Source organism: Carya illinoinensis, chromosome 7 (genome assembly GCF_018687715.1).
Source record: "Carya illinoinensis cultivar Pawnee chromosome 7, C.illinoinensisPawnee_v1, whole genome shotgun sequence".
Lineage (NCBI taxonomy): Eukaryota > Viridiplantae > Streptophyta > Magnoliopsida > Fagales > Juglandaceae > Carya > Carya illinoinensis.
Genome location: NC_056758.1, coordinates 29,767,047 through 29,793,296, shown reverse-complemented (window position 1 = coordinate 29,793,296; position 26,250 = coordinate 29,767,047). Strand labels below are relative to the sequence as shown.

At 35.8% G+C, this 26,250-nt stretch overlaps 1 protein-coding gene across 1 annotated transcript; it reads right to left on the bottom strand.

Moving 5' to 3' along the window:
• Positions 1-13,433: 13,433 nt before the first annotated feature.
• LOC122314878 (pectinesterase inhibitor 6) lies at positions 13,434-14,637 on the bottom strand. Its single transcript, XM_043130515.1, has one exon. It carries the CDS (start codon positions 14,300-14,302, stop codon positions 13,679-13,681), a length of 624 nt encoding a protein of 207 aa, XP_042986449.1. The 5' UTR covers positions 14,303-14,637; the 3' UTR covers positions 13,434-13,678.
• Positions 14,638-26,250: the final 11,613 nt, after the last annotated feature.

Sequence of the window (26,250 nt, the reverse complement as noted above, 5' to 3'; positions counted from 1 at the left end):
AAATTGGTATGTAGTGCAAAAATACACAAATCGGAATGTGTATGACATTCCACTAGTCAGGCAAGTGGCAGAAAATGTTGATGGGCAATCTAATGATGATGATGCATATCAAGAAGATGAATCATCATACGATTACATACCTATGCAATGTGATGATGTTCCTGTCTCAACTCCATTAAATAGAACTGATATAGAACCTATGCAAGTTGATCCATGCGAAGTCATGTCAATCCCTTCACAATTCATAAACTCAACTCAAGCATTTATTGACGATTCCCTCACTGCATCTGGTTTAACATATGCATATGGGGATAGAGAATATTCTGATGAGGAAGACCTATCCACAGATGAGGAATCCGTCTCAGAATAAACATCATGTTTGGAATAATATTTTGAAGGTAAACACCCTGTGTATGATCATTTTGTAATGGTATGTTGCCATTGCCCACATACCATTACTTCATTTGAAGCAAGTTGTAGATGCACACATAGTTAGTGAAATTTGTAAATATTGATCCCATGCCACTTTTCCTTAACAACTTAACTAATCTGTTGTTTTGTTTTAATAGGTGTATGTTGCATGGGGTCCGATATGACCGGCGTACGCCATTGATTGGAATTCTAGTTCTCTTTTTATCCCTTGCCCATTTTTCATGGCCATTTTTTGTAAACACATTAAAATATACTAAATAACAAGTCACTAACGTTGAGTTTTGATGTTTGTGACTTTATTGTAGGTGAAAGGGTGTACATGATCCAAAGGCGTGGTGCCGTTGTGGGTATGGATTAGAAGATTTTCTAATCACATTATTATGACCTATGTTTTAGAGTAAAAACTAACCTCCTAAATCCAGCAAAATGCATGGCCACTAATGGCAACATAAGTCCATCCACAGCTAGCCCATTACATTAGCATAAGCAGCTTAATCAATAAGATATCCACCAATTGATGTTTATTTGAAGAATTGAATCATTGATGGGAGATTAAGTTGCTCCTCAAAATATTGTGAAATGCAATATCATTATTATCTTTATTAAAAAAAATGACAGGTTTACGAAATGGAATACAGGTAATAAAAATGACTACACCCTTAGGTGCAAAACAATAAGTTGTAAATAGTGATGAAATTATTAATGCACTATGTTATCTAATAATGGATATCATTTCTAATCCCAAGTTAGGTGTATTACTTTTCCATGGTGTGAATTAAAAACTACATCTCTTGTAAATTACATGACAAGAGATGTGGTGTTTTTGGAATGATACATGTCTCAGTTTGACATTATTAAGCAGGATGGCAGGATAATATAAAATAAAAATTGGCACAAATAGGGGCATTTCTTAAAGGTATAAAGATTTGTTGCAAAATTTTTGGTGAGTAAATTAGACTTCACTTGCAAAATTTGCACAATCATAATTTTACATTGAAATTTGCAATGTAAATGTAAATAAAAAATAGCTCCAAATTAAATCACTTAAATGTACAGCGTGAACAAATAGTTTGAATCCTAGCCAGATGTAAGGCAGTTGAATAAATATTGATGCTAAATACATGGAAATTTTAGATGTATGAGTAATTATGCAATATATATAGTAAATCAAGGGGAATGAACTGCAGCACAACTATATGCATCCCAATGTTTAACGGATTATTAAGCCAGTGTAAACATTTTCTGAATGTTAGACCAGTACTAGTTGCTAAACTGATACTATGCAAAATTTTTCATATCAGGTACCAAAAAGTAGATATGGGATATCACAGATGCGCGGGAGTTTTTACAAAAAGATAAGTGTGGGATATCCACAGATGGGTGGGAGTTCTACAAAAAGAAGGTAAAATAAGGGGCAAAGTAGTAATTCTAGCTTGGAAAAATCAAGTATGCTGACGTATAGACTTGCAACACAGTTCAAGTACTGATAAAACTTCCTTCTTGCCAAGGTAGAGTTCAAAAAACACTTTAGAAAAATTCCAGTCCTCCTTGCCTCCAAAATTTCCAGTTTCTGTGTTGAAGATAGGCCCAAGGTATTTCATCCATTACTTCCTATTGTTGTGGTGACTGGAGTACTTCAGTTTTCTCCACTTCCTGCAGACAAAAATATTGGTGTTTTTAATGGCCAATGGCTAAGTCAATGTAGTTAAGGTGCATGCTTCAAATTACTTTGGTTTTTACAGTCAAGTAGGCTTCTCCAAATTTCCAGGTATGTGTTGTTGCTGTTCATAAGTAGCTTCGAGTATAACTGTGGTGGGATTCTCCACTATGTTCTTTATTTTTTCCTTGCTAGTTGGGGGTGCAGACATATGGAAATCCATGTAGGTATATTAGGAGTTATTTCTTCTTTCTTTTTTTGGGGGAGGGGCCTGGGTAAGATTAAAATTACAGGAGGGTAGTACATATTTATCATTTAGCATTATAAAAAATTATGTATAAAGTTGGGGAGTTGTGAGAAGAAATTATATATCTAGTATAAAATACCTAATCATATATTACTATTTGGTACATGCACAAAGGAAAGAGTTTGCACTTATAACAAATTCTAAGTGTGAACATTGACAGCAAACTAACCTCAGCCCAAGAATACCAAGATAGTAGTGGGGTGTATTAGACCAACAACAACAACCAAAGGTAGATTACTAATAGTGAAGGTGATGGCTCAAGTTCTATTTAGCATATCTGATTGTGACCTGTGTGTTAAGAATTTTCTGTGTATATCATATCTTTTTTATGAAGTCACATTAGAGATTGACATGTAAGTATTTTTATTTATTAGTATACACGTACGTTTTCAATTTGTTACATTTGAGCTTGGTACAAAGATAGCATCAGACTAGAGAAATGGAATCTGTACAAGACGTAGAGGAATTGCCCGGTAGTGGAATTTTGATTTTTTAGAAATTAGTACTGAAAAGTTTTGGTTGGATTTGATACATTAACCGATGGAAAATGTATGCTGTTAGAATTGTTACAGTTTGGTGGACTCCAACATTGTTCCATCTTCATTAATTTGACTATAAGGTTCTAAAAATATCTGTCCTATTTTTATTTCAATAACAAATCTGATGTCAATTTATAAGGTGTTAAAAATTCAGGATTAACATCCATGGATCTGTGTTTACGACGTGGAAGAGGGAGAGGGCAAGGTATTCCTCCTAGATGACATGTGCTTATTCATCTCGAGCCCGGGAACCACGTGGAGCTACTATCAGTTCATACCATAGCCCTCGGGATGGTGTTGAGTCCAGCTTTGATGACTCAACATAGCCTCCCAGCTAGGTTTGGGAGACTTCACCTATCCATCCAATCCTACAACTTGAGCCTAGTAGACCTGAAAATGTACATACTTCACATGTCCATCTAATCCCACAACCTGAGGCTAGTAGAGATGAAAATGGTAAAGTACAGAGTGTGTATTTTTAAAAGATTATTGACGTTAAGCATAAAAAGTAACAAATGGCATTTATTATATATTATGATGTTTGACATCAAATTGTTTTTATTACAGCTGCAAAAATGCCATCAGTACCTATTGTCAACCATGTACTCACTAAAAGGGGATGTGGCCCAACAAAAAGCACTGAGTTTGATAAGTTGCGTAAGCACGAGAAAATTTCATTAAAGATAAATGATGGAGAGACTGCTCCTTACTGTGAAAATGCATCCATGTTTACGACGCGGGTGACATGGATATTAAAACATCATTTGGACATGAGCTATGCTAGATGGAGTGATGTACCCAAGTCGAAGAAGGAGGAGCTGACTGAATGCATCCGCGTAAGATGTCTTCAATTTCGCTTCAAATTTTTTAGCACTATTTTAATTAAATGACAAGCAGTATAGTGTCATCCATTTAAATTGATCAAAACCATACACTTAGTCATTCATTTAATTAACATTTTGGGATATATATATAGGGTGACTTCAAATTAGATTGGGAGCTGGACAATCATCGAATGGTAGTTTCGAAACAGCTACGAAAGAGATTTAATGCCTTCCACCATGAGCTGCATAAGAAGTATTTGGCATATGGCAACCATGAGGAAGCGTTGGCGACTGGTTGTAGTTTGGTCACTCCCCTGGTATGGGTCAAACTATGTGGGCGATGGGGATATGAGGCCTTCAAGGTATAAGACCAAATGTTTTGTTTAGCTAATATATGTTAGCTGAAAGAGATGTAAGGTAGTACCACAAAATATTATTTTCTTATGTGCATATAGCTAACAATTGACAATGCCTTTGTAGAAAATGGCAAGCCAATATCGGGAAAATCGGAAGAGGCTCAATACCAATCACACTGTTGGGCGTAAATCTTTCATCCGGATACTAGAGGAGAATGTAATATTCTATGCATGGGTGGCAAATGGTAATGATGCTGGGCCCTAAAAAAATTTCTTATCATTATACCTGATGGGGTCAATTAATTTTTTGTATTTGGTATGCAAACAGTCATTTAGTGGGGATGCTTCTTTAATGAAAATGTATATTTGATTGATATTGAAACACACATTATATAGGGCTGAACGCACAAATTTGGTCGACTTCTACAAGGAAGTCCGTTGATCTAAGAAGAGGGGTAAATTTGTGATGCCTGCCACGGAAGAGATCCATGTGAGTCCTCATAAATACTAATTCAGCTACTACTACTGCTATATGTTGATGGATATATTATTTTGTATATAAAGTGATAGATGTCATGTTAAGGAAACAGATTCTATGTTAATAATTTATTTGCACAATGTGCAGAAATCCATGGTTAGGAAGATGGATGAATTAGAACCTGCCCAATAGTGCTGAGCATAAATCCGAAAATCCGGCTCCGACTTGTCAGAGCCGGATTCGGAGTTTTTTTCCACTGAAAAGTGAGAGTCGGAGGTGGAGATGTTCCGACTTCGACTCTGCTCCGGTCCGACTCCGACACACTGACTCCGACTCTGATCAATCTTTCGACTTTGACTTCCCATCCGACTCCGACTCCGACTCAGTTATTGTGCATATTTGATAAAAATATATATTTTCAATATATTAACATCTAATAAATAATAATGTATAAACATTATAATGAATAATATAAGTTAATATAGTTACTATAAGTTAATTTACATTACTAATTTACTATAAGTTACTATATAAGTTACTATAGCTTATTTTATATTTTACATTACTAGTTTACTATAAGTTAATATATAATATATAGTTATATTATATATAATTATAGATTATATATATGCTATATATATTAAGGGCTCATATAATATATAGTTACTATACTATTTATTTTTTATAGATTAATCAAATATATTTACATATTTTATATAACTATACCTTATATAGTTAATTTACATTACTAATTTACTATAAGTTACTATATATGTTACTATAGCTTATTTTATATTTTATATTACTAGTTTACTATAAGTTAATATATAATATATAGTTATATTATATATAATTATAGATTATATATATGCTATATATATTAAGGGCTTATATAATATATAGTTACTATACTATTTATTTTTTATACATTAATCATATATATTTACATATTTTATATAACTATACCTTATATAGTTAATTTGCATTACTAATTTACTATAGCTTATTTTATAGTTTACATTACTAGTTTACTATAAGTTAATATATAATATATAGTTATATTATATATAATTATAGATTATATATATACTATATATATTAAGGGCTTATATAATATATAGTTACTATACTATTTATTTTTTATACATTAATCATATATATTAACATATTTTATATAACTATACCTTATATAGTTAATTTACATTACTAATTTACTATAAGTTACTAAATACTATATAAGTTACCACACCTTATTTTAATATCAAATATCTTATTTTATTTTATATATTATAATATTATATATATAGTATAGGTTATATATATATATATAATATACTATTTAACTATATATATAAACTGTATAGTATTAGAGTCATTAGACTATATATATTTATACTTATATAATATATATAGTTATACTTATATAATATATAGTTATATTATATAATAGTATAGTTAATATATATAGTATTAAAAAAATTAATATTTGATTTAGGGTTTACAAAAAAAAAGGGCTAATAATGACCAAAACAGGGCCCAAACGGCATCGTTGGACTCTGTTTTGGTCACAAAAACAGAGCATCTAGTTCATTATAGTAAAACGGCACCATTTTGGAGTTAAACGACACCGTTTACTTTAGTCAAGACTCAGCTTTAATTTCCTCCTACCCCTCGACACTGTCCCTCAGACCTCACTCATTCGGCACTCAGCAGATTCACTACAAGTAGGGCTGTACACCAAGCCGAGGAACCAACCAAACCGGCCGCCGGACGTCGGAACTGGCTGAAACTGACAAAGAACCGGTTGGCGTTTGAGGTAAATATATAGAAACCGATGTCGGCCGGTTCAATTTCGGTTCTCCTGTGTGAGAAACCGATGAACCGGCCTACCGGTTCTTATATTTTTTTATTCCTTTATTACATATAGAAACGATGCCGTTTCACTTATGAAAAATTGAAAGAACCCTCTCCCACATCACTGGGGTTTCGGTTTGGTGCCGAAACCGACACCGAGGCATCGGTTTATAGCCCTAACTACAAGGAACCCTAGCTCAACCCCCACGAAACGGCACCACGATCTCAGCCGCAGGCCAGCCCCAGCCTCCGACACGTCATTGCTTCTCCGGTATCTCCTCTCTCTCTCTCTCTCTCTAACGAAAATCATGGATATGGGTTTGAAATCGTTCTCCAGCCGCACTTATTCAAGTTATTCTCTTCGTTCTCTGGCGCCACGATATTATTTTTGACCATATTAGCCGCACTTATTGTTTTTGATTTCTCTTTTATCTGTTATGCTTTTGGTTGTTGATTTGTTTGTTGGTTGTTGATTTATTTTTTGGTTTTTTTGGAAGCTCTGTTTTAACTTTTCAGGTGCCCCAATCGGCACTCGACAGTCCCCGTCGGGCGTCGCCCCGAGTCCCCACCCCCAGTCGGATATAGCTGTGATCATAGACCCAGTTCCCAACTTGGCCGAGTCCCCACACCGTCATAGATCTGGGTCATCGCACGGTACCCACTGCCCTCCCACGATCTCACCGACTCCGTCCCGACTCCACTCCGACAAGTAGGAGTCGGAGCCGGAGCAGAGCATATAGCCTTCGGAGTCGGATTCAGAGGTCTCAGATAGTGACTCCTATCTGTCGGTGCTCAGTCCTACTGCCCAACGTACTGAGGAGGCAGCAGCGATTATCTTTAGGAAGGTGCTTGGAAGTCGACCAGGATATGCACGAGGCCTAGGGGAGATGGTGATACCAGAGCCTACAAGAGTTCATGGCCGTGAGTGGAAGCAATGATACTTAGATTTACTGGCCAAATATAAGAAGGATGCAGAGACCCACAAAGCTGAAATGGATGAGGTGAAGGCAAACATGAGTAGAATTTTGGAGAGACAGAATGAGACCGATAAGCTGTTGAGGTCATTTTTGGCAGAGTTCCCTGCATTCACTGAGTCTCTTAGGGAGACTCAGTGAACAGGTAACAACTTATGAAATGGCAGTGATATTTTTGAGTATTTTGGGTGCATTTTTTATAGTAAGATGGTGGATGGGTAGTAAATATGCATGGGAGGTTAAATATTTAGTGTTTGTAGTAGCTATCTCTTGGAAGTGTGACTGGCTTTTGGCTATAGTTTAATCATGATTAGTTTTTTGATAGGAGCAATCAGAAAGATCTTATTAATGAATGTTATTTTTTGTCTAATATGGAGGGAGGAGGACAACATGCTGTGTTATATTGATGACAAGGTAAATACACATCAATTCATCTACTCATTTTCCTGCACATAACCTTCAATATAAGAGGTGATAGGAGGCATGCACCCTCACTTTCACAATGTTGTTATACAGGTGTAAAACAATGGGCAGGTCGACTTTATAAATACATGGGAGAAAAGCATGGCAAGTTCCTACAACATATGGATTAAGTTGGAGCAAACTGATATCCTTGATGGACAAATGTGTAAAGGTAAGTGTTATACAAAGAGGTGTTTGGCGTCATTACCAGGTGAGGTTGGGAAATGAATAGAGGTTGCTAATATTGATATATCCTGGGCATATTTGATATAACTGCTTGTTTTAATAGATGGGGTTTGCTTGTTTCTTTTGCAAATAATCATGAAAATGTCTTCCACACTACATCAAACTATGGATCACCTTTCAGAAATTTGTCTAGGAAAGGAAACACAGATTCCTAATCATGATACAAATCTGAAGTTGCATTTTGGAGCTATAAGTTTGTTGGGCATGCTTAACAGTAGGTGCAAATAGTTGGTTGTAAGGAACATACAACATGTGGAATTTACAATGAAGCAGTAAATACTATATATATGAGTCATAGGTACAACTATGGTTATGAGATGGGCTTAGCTACTAATTAAGCATGGTGGAAGACAATTATTAGAACACATTGTCAACAAATCTGATATAAGCATATAAATGTTTACAAGGTGTTGCACATTGCACCAGAATGTATATCATAATGAATGAGAATTTGGCATAAAATTATTGCGTTGCAAAATTCTTGAGGAAACATTTGATGAGAAGTGGTTTAATGATGCATCACATAAGAGCAGGAAAAAATGGAAAACTACTAATTTTATTTACATGGTTTGCAGGCTTTTTAGAAGATGTACCAGATTAAGGTGATTGAATATCAATGGGTAGAAGATGCAACAGATTTTGATGGACAGTAGGCCACCAACATTTATAATATGAACAATCAAGCGAGAACGAGTAGATCAACTTGTTACTGCGAATGGCATATGGACTGAAGGAGTGAAAGCTATAGTTCATTGAAAATCCATTGCTAAAAGAGTGAAATAGGGTATTATTCCATTGGCTTCATATATGTAAACATCTTTCTTCTTATAAGCTATCACAACATGGGAGTATATAGTGGCTTAGGATGTGAAATTCCAGATGATGTAAGTGAATTGGTGGGCACCTGAAAGACTGATTTATATACTATGGTTTCATTTTTAACTTTTTCTTAGCACATTATGATGGTCATGACATTGTGGTAGACAATGCTAGGTGTTGAGATGATTGAATGTACAATATACATTCAGAATTTGTGGTTATGAAAAAATGCATGAATATTGATTGCAAATTTGTTGGCTCTTTAATAATTATGATGTAGCAGTTTAAGATTAAATATTTTGGGCCAACTAATCATCCACAAATATTTATTGGCAATAAATGACTAGAGGACAAAAAATGCTGCAGCAAAAAGAGCTTCAAAAATTACAATACCCAGCATCTATATTGTGTACGCTACTGTTGCGGCATTTTTTGTTTTATGCAAATCAGTGCAGCCATTCAACAACCATTTTTTCTGTCAGAACCACTAAAATCGCAGCAACTCTACCTATGCAGTGAAATAAAGTGCAGATGAGAAAGGTATAGAAAGTAATTTTTTCCTCCTTGCAACGAACATCAAACGGCTGGGAAAAAATTATTTACGACAATTTTCCATATGACGCAAACTATATCTACTAGGTAGGAAACTAAGTAGCATCGATTCAAAGAGCAGTTGCAAAACACCTATCAGGGGGCCCTAACAAGGATAACCAAATAGAGTTTGGATTCTTTGTTTGTGAAACGCCAGAGACGGGATAACCGAATAGAGTTTGGATTCTTTGTTTGTGTCAGTCTGATGAAGTGATGAAACAACCCATTACCAGTGAAATTTCATTCTTTAACAAGGATATATATACGCTGGGAAAAGTAAGAGTTACGGAGATGCTGGGAAAACGTCGAGAAGGGGCTCTATGATTTGCAGTGATGATTCATCTACCAGCGACGATAAGTTTAGTTGCAAAAATCATTTTTCAATGATTTTAGATGAGATCAGAACCTGCAATTGCGGTGATTACATCTATTATTGCGTCAACAAAAATTGGCTGGAAAAGGTTAATATTTACGACTATTTATGCACTTCGTTGAGGAAACATAAAAATAAACAAACTTTTCCAACCAAACTGTAGCGATGAAATAGTGCTGAGAATGTATATTTGCGGTGATTTTCGTGAGTAATAGCAACAAAAATTGATGCTAAGAAAACTTTGTTTTCTTGTAGTGACGGTGCTGCTGCTATGTGATGCATAGTGGCAGGTGAAGAGACATGCAGCTTGCTCTCGGTTTGGGCAATGTTGCTCTATTTCGAGGGTAGAGAAATAGAGGCGTTTCCATTCGCAATTTCTATGGTGGTTCATAGTGGAGGAAAATCTGTTGGTGTGGAAGATCTCGACTTGAGTGCACGTTGTCTGTGCATGGGAAGGGCTCTCTTACAAGGCGTTTCTTTTATAGAGGGTGGGTATGTAGTGGTGGGCAGCGAGAGCCTCATGGTGGCTGCTTGGTGGTGGGGTGGTTTCATGGCAGCTAGGTATGTTGCGAGATGGAGGCTAGGTGTGTTTAGGTGGCTAAGGTGTGGAGTAACAGCTTTGTGAAGGCAACAACTAGGTTGGGGTTCACGATTTGCTAATGGGCTAGGCAGTGCTCGATGGTTTCTTGGTGCATATTGGCAGCAGTGTGGAGGAGCTTGGTGGTGCAAGAAGGTTAACACGGTGGCTTTGAGCATCGACGTGTTAAGGTGGTGGTTTCCTAAGGTTTGGCTGTTTAAAATTATGTGCGGCAACCCTAGCTTGGGAAATTTTTTTGGAAATCCAACTTATACATGAATATAAATATATATATATATATATATAGAGAGAGAGAGAGAGAGAGAGAGAGAGAGAGAGAGAGAGAGAGAGAGAGAGAGAGAGAGAGAGGTACTATTGCCATGAATGTAGTGGGAGGAAGACCTGCATGGTAAGGAGTTTTTAAAAAAATAATTGCACATTGGTCTCTCGGTTTAGAGCAATCGATTGTGAGCCTTAGGGGGCTGATCGGGTGGTTCATTTCAAATATTTTGGCCCAAGTCTAGGATAGCATAAGAATCTAACAAATAGGTTGAGTTGGTTAGAGAAGTCCAAAATAATCTCTTTGGTTTGTTCATATTTTTATGGGTCGAGCATTTAATAAATCAAAATGGGCCTTGACACAACTGCAAAAATAGCCCAATGAAAATTCATATTCTGTCAAAATAAATTTTGAGCCTGTAGTCTATTTCAAAAATTCTCGTAAAAACATCAAATGAGCTTCCCGCACATATTAACCCTTAAAAAAAATTTATAGGACACGGCTTGGTCTAGCTTGGTGCTAGTCGATGGCCCTCAAATATAGAGCAAGGAGTGCCTTAGCCTTCCCTGTTAGGGTTAGCAGGGGCCCCTCCAAGAGAAATAGGGGGATCACAGGGTTGCGAGGAACCATCCCCGTTAGAGGAAGCCAAGGATTGCCATTAGAAGAAGCTGAGGGATTGCCTTATGAAGATGCCATGGATTTGTAGTGAGGGTTGAGAAGGAGGATACGAAAAGTGAACGCTAGGACAATAAAGCACTTGAGAGAAGAAAATTAGGGAATTGAAAGAGGAGAAGTGGGAAAGAAAGTGTTTGGAAACTAAAATACTTGCGACAGTTAATATGCAAAAGAGCGTGAAGATGAAACAACGTTCTGACGAAGAGGCACAAACGATGCTACAACGCTATAATTACAAGTCTCATCACGCTATGTGTGATGAGACTTCATGGGGTAACTGGAAGGGCCACAATACCACTACGATCTATTAGGCTGACCAATGAGCCTAAGTTACAAGTTGGACCACTAGCCCAAGGTCCCTTGCGAACTTGGCCTATACTTAGAGTCTAGTCCATCCTCATAGCCTAGTCCATTCTGACTATCGAGAGTATAATTGTTTGAGAGTCTTCTGGGCAATGAAAATTATCCGGTCACTTGAGTATAGATAAGCTCTCCACTCTAAAAGTTGAATTTCAAATAGTGGATAAACTCGCTATAACAACAAAAATCTCACAAGCTCTCTATATATAGAAAATTTAGGTACCTAAAAACTATCTGATTTATTGGTATTGAAAATGAACTTAAGCATTGAAAGCGTTTCTTAGAACTTTCAAGTCATTTTACTCTTTAATTATAAATAATAGAGTGTGAGTGATGATGAAACACGTCCATGATGCTAATTTTAGCTATAAAATTCATTGAGCCCACCTAGGGTTTAAGTTTATGGAAATGTCAGCACAAATTAAATAATTTTCTTAGCTGCCAAGCATACCAAGATCTTTCACTGTTTCTATTTCGTGTACTCCCCAATAATGTTGTTTGTCCTTTGCGTGGAGGCCACTGATGGCGTTGTCAAGATGCATCGATCGGCATGCATGCTGCATTATTTGCTCAGTTTTTACTGTCAATCTTTTCCATTTTCCCATGCTTAACTGTTATTTCTATGCATCAGCATTGATGACTACCTTCGACATATTGTTCTGCCACATTTTTCGCGCCTTCGGCGGTTTCTAATACAAATCTGATTGACACCTATCATACCTACGTACTTATCTTGCGATTAATTAGCACACAATTATTGTATTGACTAGAAGCAGTATCTGGAACAGAGCTCTAACATCTAATCAATTAAGAGCATTCATATTGATATATATATATATATATATATATATGTAAAATCATATTTACATAATATGAATTTAAATTTATCTATATTAAATTATATATTTTTAAATATTTATATAATTATAAATAATATTTTTACATATTTAAAGATCTACTATTTATTTTTTAAAATATATTTTACTCATTCTTTCTCTCTCTTCCTATTCTCTTTTTACATATTTTACTCATTCACTTTCTAAAAAATATTTTACTCAAATATTTTACATATTTAAAAATCAAACCCGTGCACTTCTCTCTCACAAATTCAGAGTACATGTACTGAGTGTTAATGAAATTTCTTTAAGTACTAATTACATGTATTAACCTAATATATGGAAATTGCAAACTCTATTAAAAAAAAGAAAAAAATAAAATGATAAATTTTATTATTATTTTTTCTCAAATTTGTATAAGTCAATGTGAAAATTTTACTTGTATGATAAATTAGATCTCTAAAAAGTATAATTTTGTATATGCATGTGCATAAACCAATATAGACACTCTAAGAAACTAAAGCATAGTACACTGCAGAAATGCATAGCATGAACAGTAGTACAATGACTGCATAGTACACTACAGAAATGCATAGCCTGAACAGTAGTACAATGACTGGTCCATGAGTCATTTGCCTCAACTTGCAAGTGGGAAAAAATGTTAATGCAAGTATGTGGGTAGGACCTGTATTGGGAGAAACCACTATTTCCTTGTATGATTTTGCCCATGGCGCCGACACTACATACTCATGATATATCAGAAACTAGATCATCTTATGATCAATATTGTATATTAATAAGGAAAGTTTAAATCTCATATTATTAAAATAACTTGGATCGTCACATTCAAAACTATATCATATACATATATATAGTTATATCGAGAGTATAATACAAATTAAGCCAACAAAACATCAAGATATTTTGGCTTTGGATACCTTATTTTTAGTACTTTTGGTACTAATTAGTCATGCCAACTGTGATTATAATCACCAAACCCACAATATAGACTGGTTTTACTCTGTAATCAATGACCAATTAATCCCTTCCTTTGAGATTGGCCGATCGATTTGGGATGCCAGAACCTGTGGTGGCAAGTTTGTTAACAAGAGCCAGGGCATTACTAGTGATATAAGTAGCATTCAAAGCCCGATTTCGAAGTAACTTAACCTGCTTTCCCTTATGGCCTTCAAAACCATCCAAGCAAGTATCTTCATCGGTGAGCGCTGCACTAATCCATGTATTGAGATCATTCATTTGCATATCGAATATATATGGTCTTGTACTTAGCCTTCTCAGAACATAGAGTGATTTGTGAAGCTCGTCAATGGCGTCCTGAAAACATTCGATGCAATCTGAAAGGGCGACTCGGTTCCTTCCTCGCATAACCCGATGTAATTTCTTCAAACTTGTCAGGTACTGCGCAGTGCTCTTGACCTCGGCTAAGGTCACCGACACCCCCGCCCGTGCCCACTTACTTGGGCTGCTCTTACAAGTGCGTGAAAACGATGCTAGTGTGTGAACACAGAGGTCTTGATACCTTGTCACATTGCAGGCATCATGGACATAGTTGTCTCCCTCTCCATAAGCTATTTGCTCGAAATTTGTCAGCCACGCAAGAAGTATGTACGTGACATGAAATATTATATGAACGGATGCCATTCTCAGTTCAGAGAATTATGACTTGATCAGAAGGGAAGAAATCGAAGTAGAAATTAGTACTAGTGAATCATGAATAGCTAATTAGTACTGATTCTGCAACAAAAAGCATGCACCCATGCATGTAAGAAATAGGAGATCATCGAAGATAAATAAGCTGGAAGAGTCATGCTTTTCAATATGGGTGAGAGAGCTTTCTGCAGGTGTTTGATAATTTCGGCAAGAAACTGGTGATTGCAATAAAGAAAGGGGATAGAAAGTGGTGGTGATAAAGAACGTGTGAATGGCAGGTGAGTTGCTCATTTCCATTGGATAAGGAGATGTATTTTGGGTATTTACCCTTCTTCCACAAAAACACGTTGGATCGAACAGGTTGCGTCTGAGCTCCTGTAGAACATTGTACCATATGCAAACAAGTAATTAATTGTAAGCAATGTAACGATAGTGACTATTGAAGGTGATTGCACCGAGTAACTACGAAGAACATTGGATTCATCATGTGTATCATGTCCTTTATTAAGTTGGTAGTCATGGACAGAGAGGCATATGTGGTCCATGCCTAATTAGACTGGTATTGAAATAGAATGGCTAGGTAACATGATAAGATGCCAAACCCGAAAGTTGGCAAGTGAAGCACGTCAACAGATCCTCAAACAAAGCAGCGCGTTGTTTAGCTAAGAATGCACTTCGTATAGACTATGTATGTGTGGAACTTGAGGAGTTCACAAATTGTATTGCTACTATGCTTTGATTTAATATGAGGAATATAACATATGATTTCAAAAAAAAAAAAAAAGGATGCCAAACCCGAAGGGTAGTTTTGAGAGAAGAGAAAATATTGGTCGGCCTAGATTTTGATATTTTCAGTTATATCTAACGATGTTATATATTTTTAAATGACTGTCTATTTAAATGATAAACATATAAAATTACTTAATATATGTTATACCTATAAAGCCCCTGTCCTAGAGGTAGGGAGGATTTGCTCTTATTACTTAATATCAACTCTAATATCACAACTATAAAATTCAGAAAACTCCATAAAATATTAGTTCACTCGCTCAACCTAAATATCCATTTCATAGGAACAACAAGGAAATTCTCAATAAAATAAATTAGAAATTCTCCAAAAACTCAAAAATATCCTTAACTCAACATTTCAAAATAACCAAAAATAACCAATTTACTAACTATGACTCAAATAAATACTTGTACCCTCAAGTACTTATTCCTCTATAATCATCAAACTCCTCTAAAATTGCCTATTCATATTCTCCAGCTGAACCATTAAAATTATTTGAAAAATATTATGGAGATAAGGGGGTGAGTTATCAACAATTCAGTAAACAAAAAACATATACTAGTATGCAAATATGAGCATTTCAAGAGTTCAGAATGCTAAACAAAACACTTTTTATTTTCAGAATGCAAAGTCAGAACATGTTATAAAAAATATCAGAGCAAAAGTTTAAAAATATTTTTATTCAAAATTCATTTGGTATAGCATAACTGAAACATTACAACAGAATAGAATTCCATGTTTAACCCCCGTGGTAGGGTTGTGCAAATTCAAGTGGCTCACCAAGCAGAAATAAAATGTGAATTTTTTTCCTTATTATTCTTAGAGCCCTGAGTGTGTACATAAGAAAGACCATGCAAAAAATCATTTTGCTTCCAAAGTGGGTGCACTGAAAACAGAAAAGTGCGTACCAACCCGAATAGAGACTACAGTTTTACACCTGTGGTAAGATCAAAATGGAACAGAAATAGAAACAGAATATCATGTCAGAGATTTTTGGAAATCACATCATATCATATTAGAATACAAAACATCTTCAGAACATAATAAAATCATATTACAAAAATAAAATTTATGCACAAAATTTCATATTCTCTCTCTTTTGCATAGTTCAGAAACAAAATGCCAAAATAGCTCATGTTTACACCAGTCATGCTAGAAAATACTTTATTCTTATACAAAATTTCATGAGTAATGCAGAACAAATAATTGAGGTTGTTTCAAAATTATTTTCGTAACAAAACATATTTTTTCAAAATCAACCTTAGTTCATTTCTTTTATACAAAGTCTAGCATAGGAACTCCACTTACCTAAAATTCTTAGTCTTTCAAAAATTTCTCACAACAGTGCTCAACGAATAATCAACGTCACCTATAGAAAATAATATAACTTGAATAAATCTACAATTGAACATGTAACTTGTAATCGCACCTAAAATACTCAAATCGCCTATTTTAATTCCTCAAAAACTTAAATTTCTCTTAACTCAAAAATATTATCACTTTCCAAATTTCTCAATATGCAACTTAATCTCTAACTAAAGTATTAAATTATAACTTGCTTACTATTGAGGTCTAACTATAAAATATCAAAATCATAATTAGTAGAAAAGTAGAAAATCATAATTTTGGTTAAATCAAAAATATTCTTTTAACAAGATTCAAAATAAAAATTTTGTACTTACTATTCACTTCAAAAATTCATATTTAAATATATATATATATATATTACTAAATAATATAATTCAACTCTATAATGATTTGCTTTATAAGCTATATACTTAAAAAAAATAAACGTTTAAAACTCTTATAAAATGAGCACTAGACTTATAAATATAAAACTCACCTAAAGGGATGTTTTAGGAAAATAAATTGGGAAGTTAAACAAAAACATTTACAAACAAAATTTTTGAAACAGAAAAGAACCCAAAACATACGTAAAACTAAGCCCACCGAGAGAGTTGGATCAACTAAGATAGGGACTCGAAGCTGGACGTTGATGGAGATGGACAGCTGAGATGGACAGATGCACGTCAAGGATGCGGCAACTTCTACAAGCAGGTGAGAATACATAAATGTATTTATATAGGTAATTGGGAAAAAAAACCCTAGAGAAGAAAGGAGAGATACGTGCATGAGAGGGATTCAAAAATAGAAAGCTAATAGACCCTAGAGAAAAGAAGACGTGCATGATGCAGAAACGGGTGTGGGAACGTGTACGGTATGGAGACTAGACTTCGATAAATAGTTCTCACGGGTTTAAGTCTCAACTAATCCTAAAAAAATACTTGCTCTATAAATTCCTCGGCCCAAATTAAGTTTCCATCCAAACCAAAATATTTAATGATATTAACTAAAATAGCAAGTCCATAAATATCTGCTAAAAAAAACATCTTAGACCCTTACTCTCTTCTAAAACTTTACTCATAATCCCAAATGGGCTTTTCCATACCTAAAAATCCAAAAATACTTCGAAAGTGAGCCAAGTGCTGGAGCCCGGTGTTACAATACCAATAAGAATTATTCTATTTTTAAGTAGGCTTTTAGAGTAGGGTTGTAACCCGGCCAACCAACAAGAGAACACCAACCTGACCCAAACATTTCAGGTTGGGTCAACCCGAGTGTTTTTCCTTTTTTTTAGCCCTTAAAAACCATATGCAAATCAACATAAAAGCAACTACTACTTTCCAACAATGCATTTGATGTATTAATGATGGATTATCTAAAAGGGATATACACCATGCAACAAAAGCATGCTGACATGCTGGGTCTTTTTTGTCCTTACAATATAAAACTAACCCTAAAACTTTTCTAAAAACAAGAAATACAATGCCTCGGAAAATTCTTTAGAGCATTCACATCCCATTCCCCATCCGCATCCTTATAATTTAACTTAAAATCACATTTCCTCAAATTTTTTCCTAAATTTTATTCATCTTCTAAAAACTTCCCACATCCCATTCCTCATCCCTATCTCTATTCTATTAAATAATATTTCTCTATTCTTTTTTTATTACTTTTTTCTCTCTCTTCCATTTACAATCTTAACTACTAACTCTTTTGTCTTATTATCTTTTTTTTCAAATATCAATTTCTATTAAATTTTTTTACGGTTTTGACTCAAATACAATATTTTTTTAACCGAAATTTGTATTATAAAAATAGTAATTTTTTTATTTAATTAGTGCATTTTCTAACGTGATGGCCATATTTTATTATTTAGTATTCTTTATCCGTTTTTTTAATGGTCTTGAACCTAGTCACATATTGAATATAAATTTTCCACTCATTTTTTTAACTGTAACAGTGGCCTCGTATTTCTTTCATGTAATAGTGGATTAAATTTGGCATAATTTATAATTGTTTCTGAAATTGTGGCATCCAATTTACTTGCACAAAAGTATAACAGGAAACTATCATCAAAAGTACAATAAAAAAATTACATTACAATCAATCCAAATCTCGGGCATTACTGCATCTCATCATGATTTCCCTCTGGAGTTGCTGGAAATATAGCCGCTACATTTCCGGCATGACACTCACATCCATCATCATAATACGCTGATCTGATTCCTTCTTTGAAAGCTCTACTTTCTCAGCCTCTAACCTCAGTCTTTCGTCCTCTTGACGGATTTTACTTTGCTCTTTTTCAGCTTCAATCCTCATCTTCTCTGCCTCCAACCGCAGTCTTTCATCTTCAAGACGTAATTTTTTTTCCTTTTTCTCCTTGTCATACTCAATCTTTTCGGCCTTAAGGCGATAAAACTCTTTCTCCTAAGCAGTATACTTCATCTTTCTAAGTTGGAAATTTTCCTCTACTTGCTTGCTTTGGGCCTTTCGTTTCCCTTTTTCAGCTTTCCTACCCATTGGTCGATCCAATTCGATAACTTCATTTTCTATCACATTCTCCGTCTCAAGATCAAAAACCGAATCCTCTGTAGCGGCAGAACATCGAGTTGAGGTCGGGGTCAGGGACGAGGACATCATCTTCCTTCACGGTGGAACATCCTTTGTGGCGCGCCAAATCCACTTAGGTTGGTCCTTCAATAGGTGCCAACAATACTCAAACTGGAAACTGCATTTTTCTAACGATTGGTACATAATTTTCGCCTTCTCAAACTTATATTTAAACAAATAAAATCCATGTTAAACCACTGAAAATGAAAAAATAAATTACTTGTAAAATAAGTAAGCATATGGTATTTTTACCTTATCTTGCTCGGTCATGCCACTTTGATTTAACCCTTCAACTTGAGCTAGTTTCGCACAAAATTTATTTGTGGCCTTTTGAATAACCGACCACTGATGTATTAAAGACTTTATTGTCCGCTCATTTGTGGTTTCTTTATATTGCTAAAAGTACTCAAAGATTTTTTCCCAAAGTTGGGAGTGTTTCTGATCTGTTCCCTGAACGGCATCAAGGCTACAATTTAGCCATGCGGAGACAAGTAACTTGTCTTCTTCGGGGGTGAAGTTTGCACCCCTCACTGATTTTCTAACACCGTTAGGCTCGTTAGGGGGTAAGGGTGGAGAGTCATCGATGGTCATAAGAGAGTTCCCACTTTGCCCACCGTAAGTGGGATCGAGTTGAGGATCTTAGCTAAGAAGATTGGTGAAGTACATATGTCCTTGGTCTTGTGAATCCATCTCTAAAATATTAATGAGATGTTAGAACAAGAAACATTGAAAGTTAGGGTTTAGTCGGGGTCGCCGGCTCAGGAACCGAATGGTGACACATAAGAAATTTGGTCACCTATTTGTGGCTGCAACAACCGGTTGCCAATCACAATTGGCCGTCCAGGTTACCTAGCCATTGAGGAAATGACCAACAATTCACAGTATCTCCACATGCGATTGTCATCATCACAACCAACGGGGTTTAGTTTACACATAATACAAAACACTTCCCAAACAGTATGCAAATCACAATAATCATAAATAAGAGCATCCTCATCCGATTCACTAATATATAGAACATATTAATAAGTAAAAAGGCTCAGAATGGTGATGCTATAATCAGCATGCGTACGTAAGGAGCCTTATAGCGAATGGTTGCAAAACCCCACGCGAACCTCAATTGCCTTTTGTGGAAAGTACCAAAAACTGTAATATGGCCATCCGGGTGAGGATTACCCCGCCATATCAATAGGGTCCCGGCTGCAAGACTTGTGACTTACCCCATCCCCGAGAGATACGAAACACTGCACCCCAACAACACAGAACAAATATTAGGATATGTCAATCCCATCACTTACAGAATTATCATTTCTGATTCTATATTGAATCCAAACCAAATATACATTAAAATTCTATTAAATTCATGATAACATTAATTTACACAAGTAGCACTACTACCTAGCTAGTTCCTCTCATCAAAATCTTTTAAAAAGGTATACAAAAAGGACCGGTCCAATGATACTTACATAAAATAAAAAGGGTCTAACCAATGGTATTCATAAGACAAGCAGTAAATGCATAAAAAACCAGCTAGGATAATCATTAGTTTAAAAATGATTGGCTATGTTTAGGCAAAATAAAATATCACGGGAAACAATAGGATAATCCACTAATTTATACAAGACCCTTTCCCAGGCATTGGGTAAAAAAAGCTGTAATAATATTACAAGTAATGAAAATCTATTGAACTTTTCCAAGGGACAATATATAGCACTAATTCACTAGTATACTCCAATATACGTGGCACCCCAACTGTCTAACCATAATCCAAAAGACATAAGCAGCAATTAAAACATGTATCTACTGTCCACACGTATTTCCAGTCAAAAAACCAGCTAATAAACATAACTAAAACACTGTCAAAATGTTATTTATAGTCACGGCAATATGGTTAACACAAGGCAATATATATGTATTTCTTTACTTATCAAAATATATATACAGAACATACGTATTTATTTAATGTCCAGTCATTAGAACAACATTCAGTTTGCACAATTCCAATAATTAGAACAACATAATTACAAATAGTTTCTCATCACCAAAAATAAAACTCGAGTAGCAACAGACCATATCAAATAGAACTCAGTTTTTCCATACATGGCACCCCAAGTCACAATATGCATCTTGATCATCAACCAAGTCTCAATTTCACTCACAAGAGGGAAACATTGTAGATCATCAACACAAATCAAAACAATACATGCCACAAAACCAAATAATATATAATTCACAAAAACTGGAAAGTATAATGGCCAACATAATCCACAAAACTATCAAAACAATACATAGACAACTATCAAAATATAATGCACAAACACTCACAACAGGATGTCACAACACTGGCATAATTTCGGATTCCAACTTCAAAATGGCTAAATTTCATAAACTAACAGTTCATTACAAGATCTGCAAATTGCCAACATCTTCAACAATGATCAAAATATATACACAGGTCAAGATATTAAATGAGACAAGAATTATAAACGAATTCAATGGAAAAATAAGATAGCCAGGCATAATCACAGAGACAAGAATTATAAACAAAATCAATGGAAAAATAAGATAGCCAAGCATAATCACAGAGACAAATTTGATAAACGAATTCAATGGAAAAATAAGATAGCCAAGCATAATCACAGAGACAAGAATTATAAACGAAATCAATGGAAAAATAAGATAGCCAAGCATAATCACAGAGACAAATTTGATAAACGAAATCAATGGACAAATAAGATAGCCAAGCATAATCACAACCCCACCCGAACTGAAACACCAATTTAGAGCTTAGTAAATAGATCAAATCACAGTTAAAGACTTCACAATGCCCCAAATAAATGCAACCCCTAATTTTTCAGAAAATCCCCAAATTCGAAACCCCAAAGGACCTTCATTCGTGGGTTTTTATGCAATTTAACCCAAAACCCTTTGAGAAATCCCTATAATTTATCCAAAAACAAGGAAAATAACAACCTTTCATTCTCACAAATTTGATATAGGATGAAAGAAGCTAAATATCAAATCTGGAATGGGCATATCGATGAAGAAGACAGAAACGAACAAGATTAGGTCTATGATTGTAGAAAGTTAAATATTAAAATCTGGAATGGGCATACCGATGAGCTTGGAGATTCAGGGTCGAAGGGACTGAAAATGAAGAGCAGCCAACCATCGCAAGGTAGAAGATGCGGGATGTCGAAGGAGAGAGGGAACCGAAATCACATTTGTGGATGTACAATAGGGACCTACTGGAGCAACCGGAAAGTTTATCCCCATTTTGGGGAACTGGATGGAGGAAGGTTTTAGATCAAACCCTAAAAATATCCCCAAAATATGAGGATGCGGAAGGGATGGGGAGCCGGATGCGAGTGCTCTTACAACTAAATCTACAAATCAACATAAATCTTGGACGTCTTTGTCTAAATGTCTACAATTCCTTACAACTAAAAAAACACTAATGGTATTGGTTTGTATGATGAGCTTTGCTCAAAGGGGAATCACAACCAAACCCAATTGTTTAAAGGCAAAAATACAGTCTCAGAATATTTTTCCCCTCACTTCCACCTGGCTCCATGCCAAATACAATCCCAAATCTTTTCACCTAATGTCTGCAAACAAGAGAAAGTAATACCCATTTAAAAATAGATAAAGATGAAAAATATAGACAAATTGTGCCACGTTAGGAGCTCTTTTAGCTTTGAAAGATTTCATCTAATGGCTACAAAGTACAAACAAGAGAAAGCAATACACATAAACTTCATTAATTTCGCCATTCATAAAGATTTCATCTGCCCAATAGAGGAGTTTTTGATGCAGGGCCACATAAAGATGGATCATGTCAATCCAAATTCTTGTTTAGTGTCTCTTGGAATTATTTTTAGTTTGAACATTAGCCAAAAAGGATGTTCTTTGAAGGACTGTTAAAAACAATCGTGTATAAATTTTCAAAAAATAAATATACCCTTTAAAAAATAAAATGTTGGATTATTTGATGCTGGCAAATTTATAACGAGTGCAAAGAAAATGAAACACCTTTGCAAGTTTGGATCTTTTTGGTTGAAAATTGCTTAATTATATACATAAACCCACTTACAGAAGAAACTAAAATAAAGCATCCTTTCCAAGTCCAACCAGAAAAACCCACATCACCGCAGAAAGACACATAATTTTACTTGTAAACATATAGACCATCATGATTTTCAAAGAATGCCATTACGTTGCACCATGCTTTTATGATTTTATCTACATCAACGAACCTTAAATTTGTTAAAAAAAATGTCTTTTCAAGAAAAAGGGATTTCAAATCTTGGGGGAGATAATTCTATGAGGAAGCAACATCATGAAGGGCTATTTTAAGGACTGAAAGGCCACGGTCAAAGCATTCAAGGATGGCTAGTTTTTAACAAGTGATGTTGGGGGTCATACATCCAGATGGGTATTTGGAAATCAAGGATAGACCAAGGACGTGATCATATCTGGAGGTGGAAACATTAGCATCGTAGAAGTGTGGAGTCGGTGCTAGAAGCCGTTGTGGTGGTAATGCCACACCCTCACTAGGGAGAGTGCCCCTGCGCTTTTGTCGCCCTAAAGAAGCATTTGGCGAGCAGAACCCATGACGTGAGCAAGGAAGAGATCATCTCCTTTTGCAGGAAGAATCTTCCCCATTTCACGGTTCCAAAGAAAGTGGCGTTCTTGGCCAAGCTGCCAAAGAACTCAACAAAAAAGATTCTGAAAAATGAACTGAAAGCTTAAGCAAAGCACCTTGTTGTCTCTGAGAGTCATTCAAACAAGTCCAATGATGCATGCAATCTACGATGAGATTTCAGAGATGGGGATGGGAGGCGATGGTGATGATAAAGAGAATGGGGAGAGCAAGGCAGCTAGGGTTTGATCTGCAAGCTTAAAGAGTTTATAAACGGGTTAGTCGGGTTGATTGGGTTGAAACCGATTTTTAGCGGGTCCAATAACCCGAAATGCAATCCAAACCTATTTTTATCGGACGGTCTATTTGGGTGGGACGAGCCTTTGGGCCTTTTGCACATGCCTAGTTTAGAGTATGCTATCTACGTTAGTTAACTAGTAAGATTTGAATTATAAAATTTAAATTTTGGGATTTTTCATATTAATTAATATGATTAAATATGAAAATTTAAAATAAAGAGTATAAATACTTTTGGGAGAATTCTTTTTGTAGGATGCATAAAAAGACTAGGCTGATTCTAGCTCTTATTTGGGGTTAAAATCAGCTACCTTTTGTAGGCATGACATACTGGTTTAAAATTTGAATAGTGATATATAAAGTTTTAAATGTACAAGTCTTAGACAGGTGTTTTATAAAAAAAAAGTGGATTTCATCTTGAAAAAGTGTGAAAAACTTACTTTTTGTAGAAAAATCCTACTTATCATCCCCTACACCTAGGGGTGTAACGGGTCCAGTTTAGTCCGGTTTTGGAAAAAATTTGAGACTGAACCAGTATGCACCAGTTTTGTATTTTCAAAAATTGATTATGCATTAGTTACCCTCTTAAACCAATAACTCCAATTTTACCGATTTCAGTCTGTTTTGGTCCAATTTTCTGATTTTAATACTATTAGTATATATATTAGTATTAATATAAACTCAACGATAGTATATCCCTAGCTAAGGTGCTAACGTGGCGTCAGGAAGAATTCTTTCTAGGTTTGGTCATTGCCTCCTTGGGGCGGACAGAGGGTGTGAGTGATTCTTTACATAGTGTGGGCACACAGGATGCGGCCAAGAAGTCTCAAGATGCACTATTGATAGGGGCAGCTTCGTCTGGTCATTCCCTGGCGAAAATTGTGGGTGCTCAGCCACAACCTCTTCCAGAGGTGGATCTACCTGTGCGGGAGCCTAAACTCAACAAGGGAGAGATGTTCTTTCTCTTCTCTAAGGCGGAAATAAAGCTATCGGCAAAACCGTTCCATTTTTCGGTGGCTCTGAAATTTCTCCTCATGAGACCTTCATTGGACCATATTTAAAGCTTCATTCGCAATCGGTGGGGTTTGAAATCTGCTCATGTGGTGGGCCAACTCAGAAACCCTAGAAATGTTTTGATTCGTTTGGCAAATGAAGAGGGTTTTATTCAGGTAATGGCAAGGGGGAATTCGACCATGATGGGTGTTTCTTACAAGATGTTCCATTGGACGCCTAAGTTTCGAGAAGAAGAGGATTCTCCATTGGTTCCAGTTTGGTTAACGTTACCAAGGCTTCCTCCAAATTTTTTTCATGTCTCTATTCTGAGAAGCATTGGGGGGAGGGGGGGATTTGGAAGGTTTATGAAACGTGATAATGTGACGGCGTGTGTTACACATTCGGAGGCAGCAAGAATTTGTGTAGAGATTGATGTCTATAAACCTGTTAGGCGTTCATTCTGGATTGATCCACCAGGGGTGGCAACTAGCCATTTCCAAGAGGTTGTCTATTAGTATCTTCCTATGTATTGTACACAATGTCGGCGACAGGGGCGCCAGGAGACTAAGTGTGGTCAGGTTGAGAGGGAACGGAAAGGTAAGAGGCAAATGGCTGATATCGAGGAAGGGAAAGAAAAAGTGACAGAAGTCTAGATGGCTGTGGGGATGAGGGAACCAGAGAAGCTAGTAGCAGAGGTGGTCAAAGTGCAACCTTCAAGACATGAGGTGCTACTGGAAGGTATCAATCAGCGTTGCTTAGAGGGGGCTATAGCAATTTCAAAGGTCATTTATGTTGATGGCTGTGGGTGGATTTGTGATAATGTCCAGACTCAAATAGAGAGATTATCTAGGGGTCCTGCAATTGGAATTGATGCAGAGGATGAGGGTATGGTTGGGACGAAAAATGCAACAACCGGCTTTGTTGCAGTCGCAATTGATACAGAGGAAGAGGATATGGCTAAGAATAACGATGCAGTTGGAATTGATGCAATCGGAATTGATGCAGAAGAAGAGAGTATGGATGGGACTAAAGATGGATTACGGACAGAGGAAGATGAACCAGTCTTAGAGAAGGAGATGTGCAGGGGAAATTGGTTTGAACAAACTGAGCTAGAAAATAATGGAGAGGAACGAGTGGAGTTGTGTGATGCTATATCGAGTCCTAGAAGTTTGCTTAAAATTATTGATGAAACTATGGAGTTTGAGTTGTTCCATTTAGCAAAAAAGAAGGAGGATGGTAGGGGGGACAATGCTTTGGGGATTT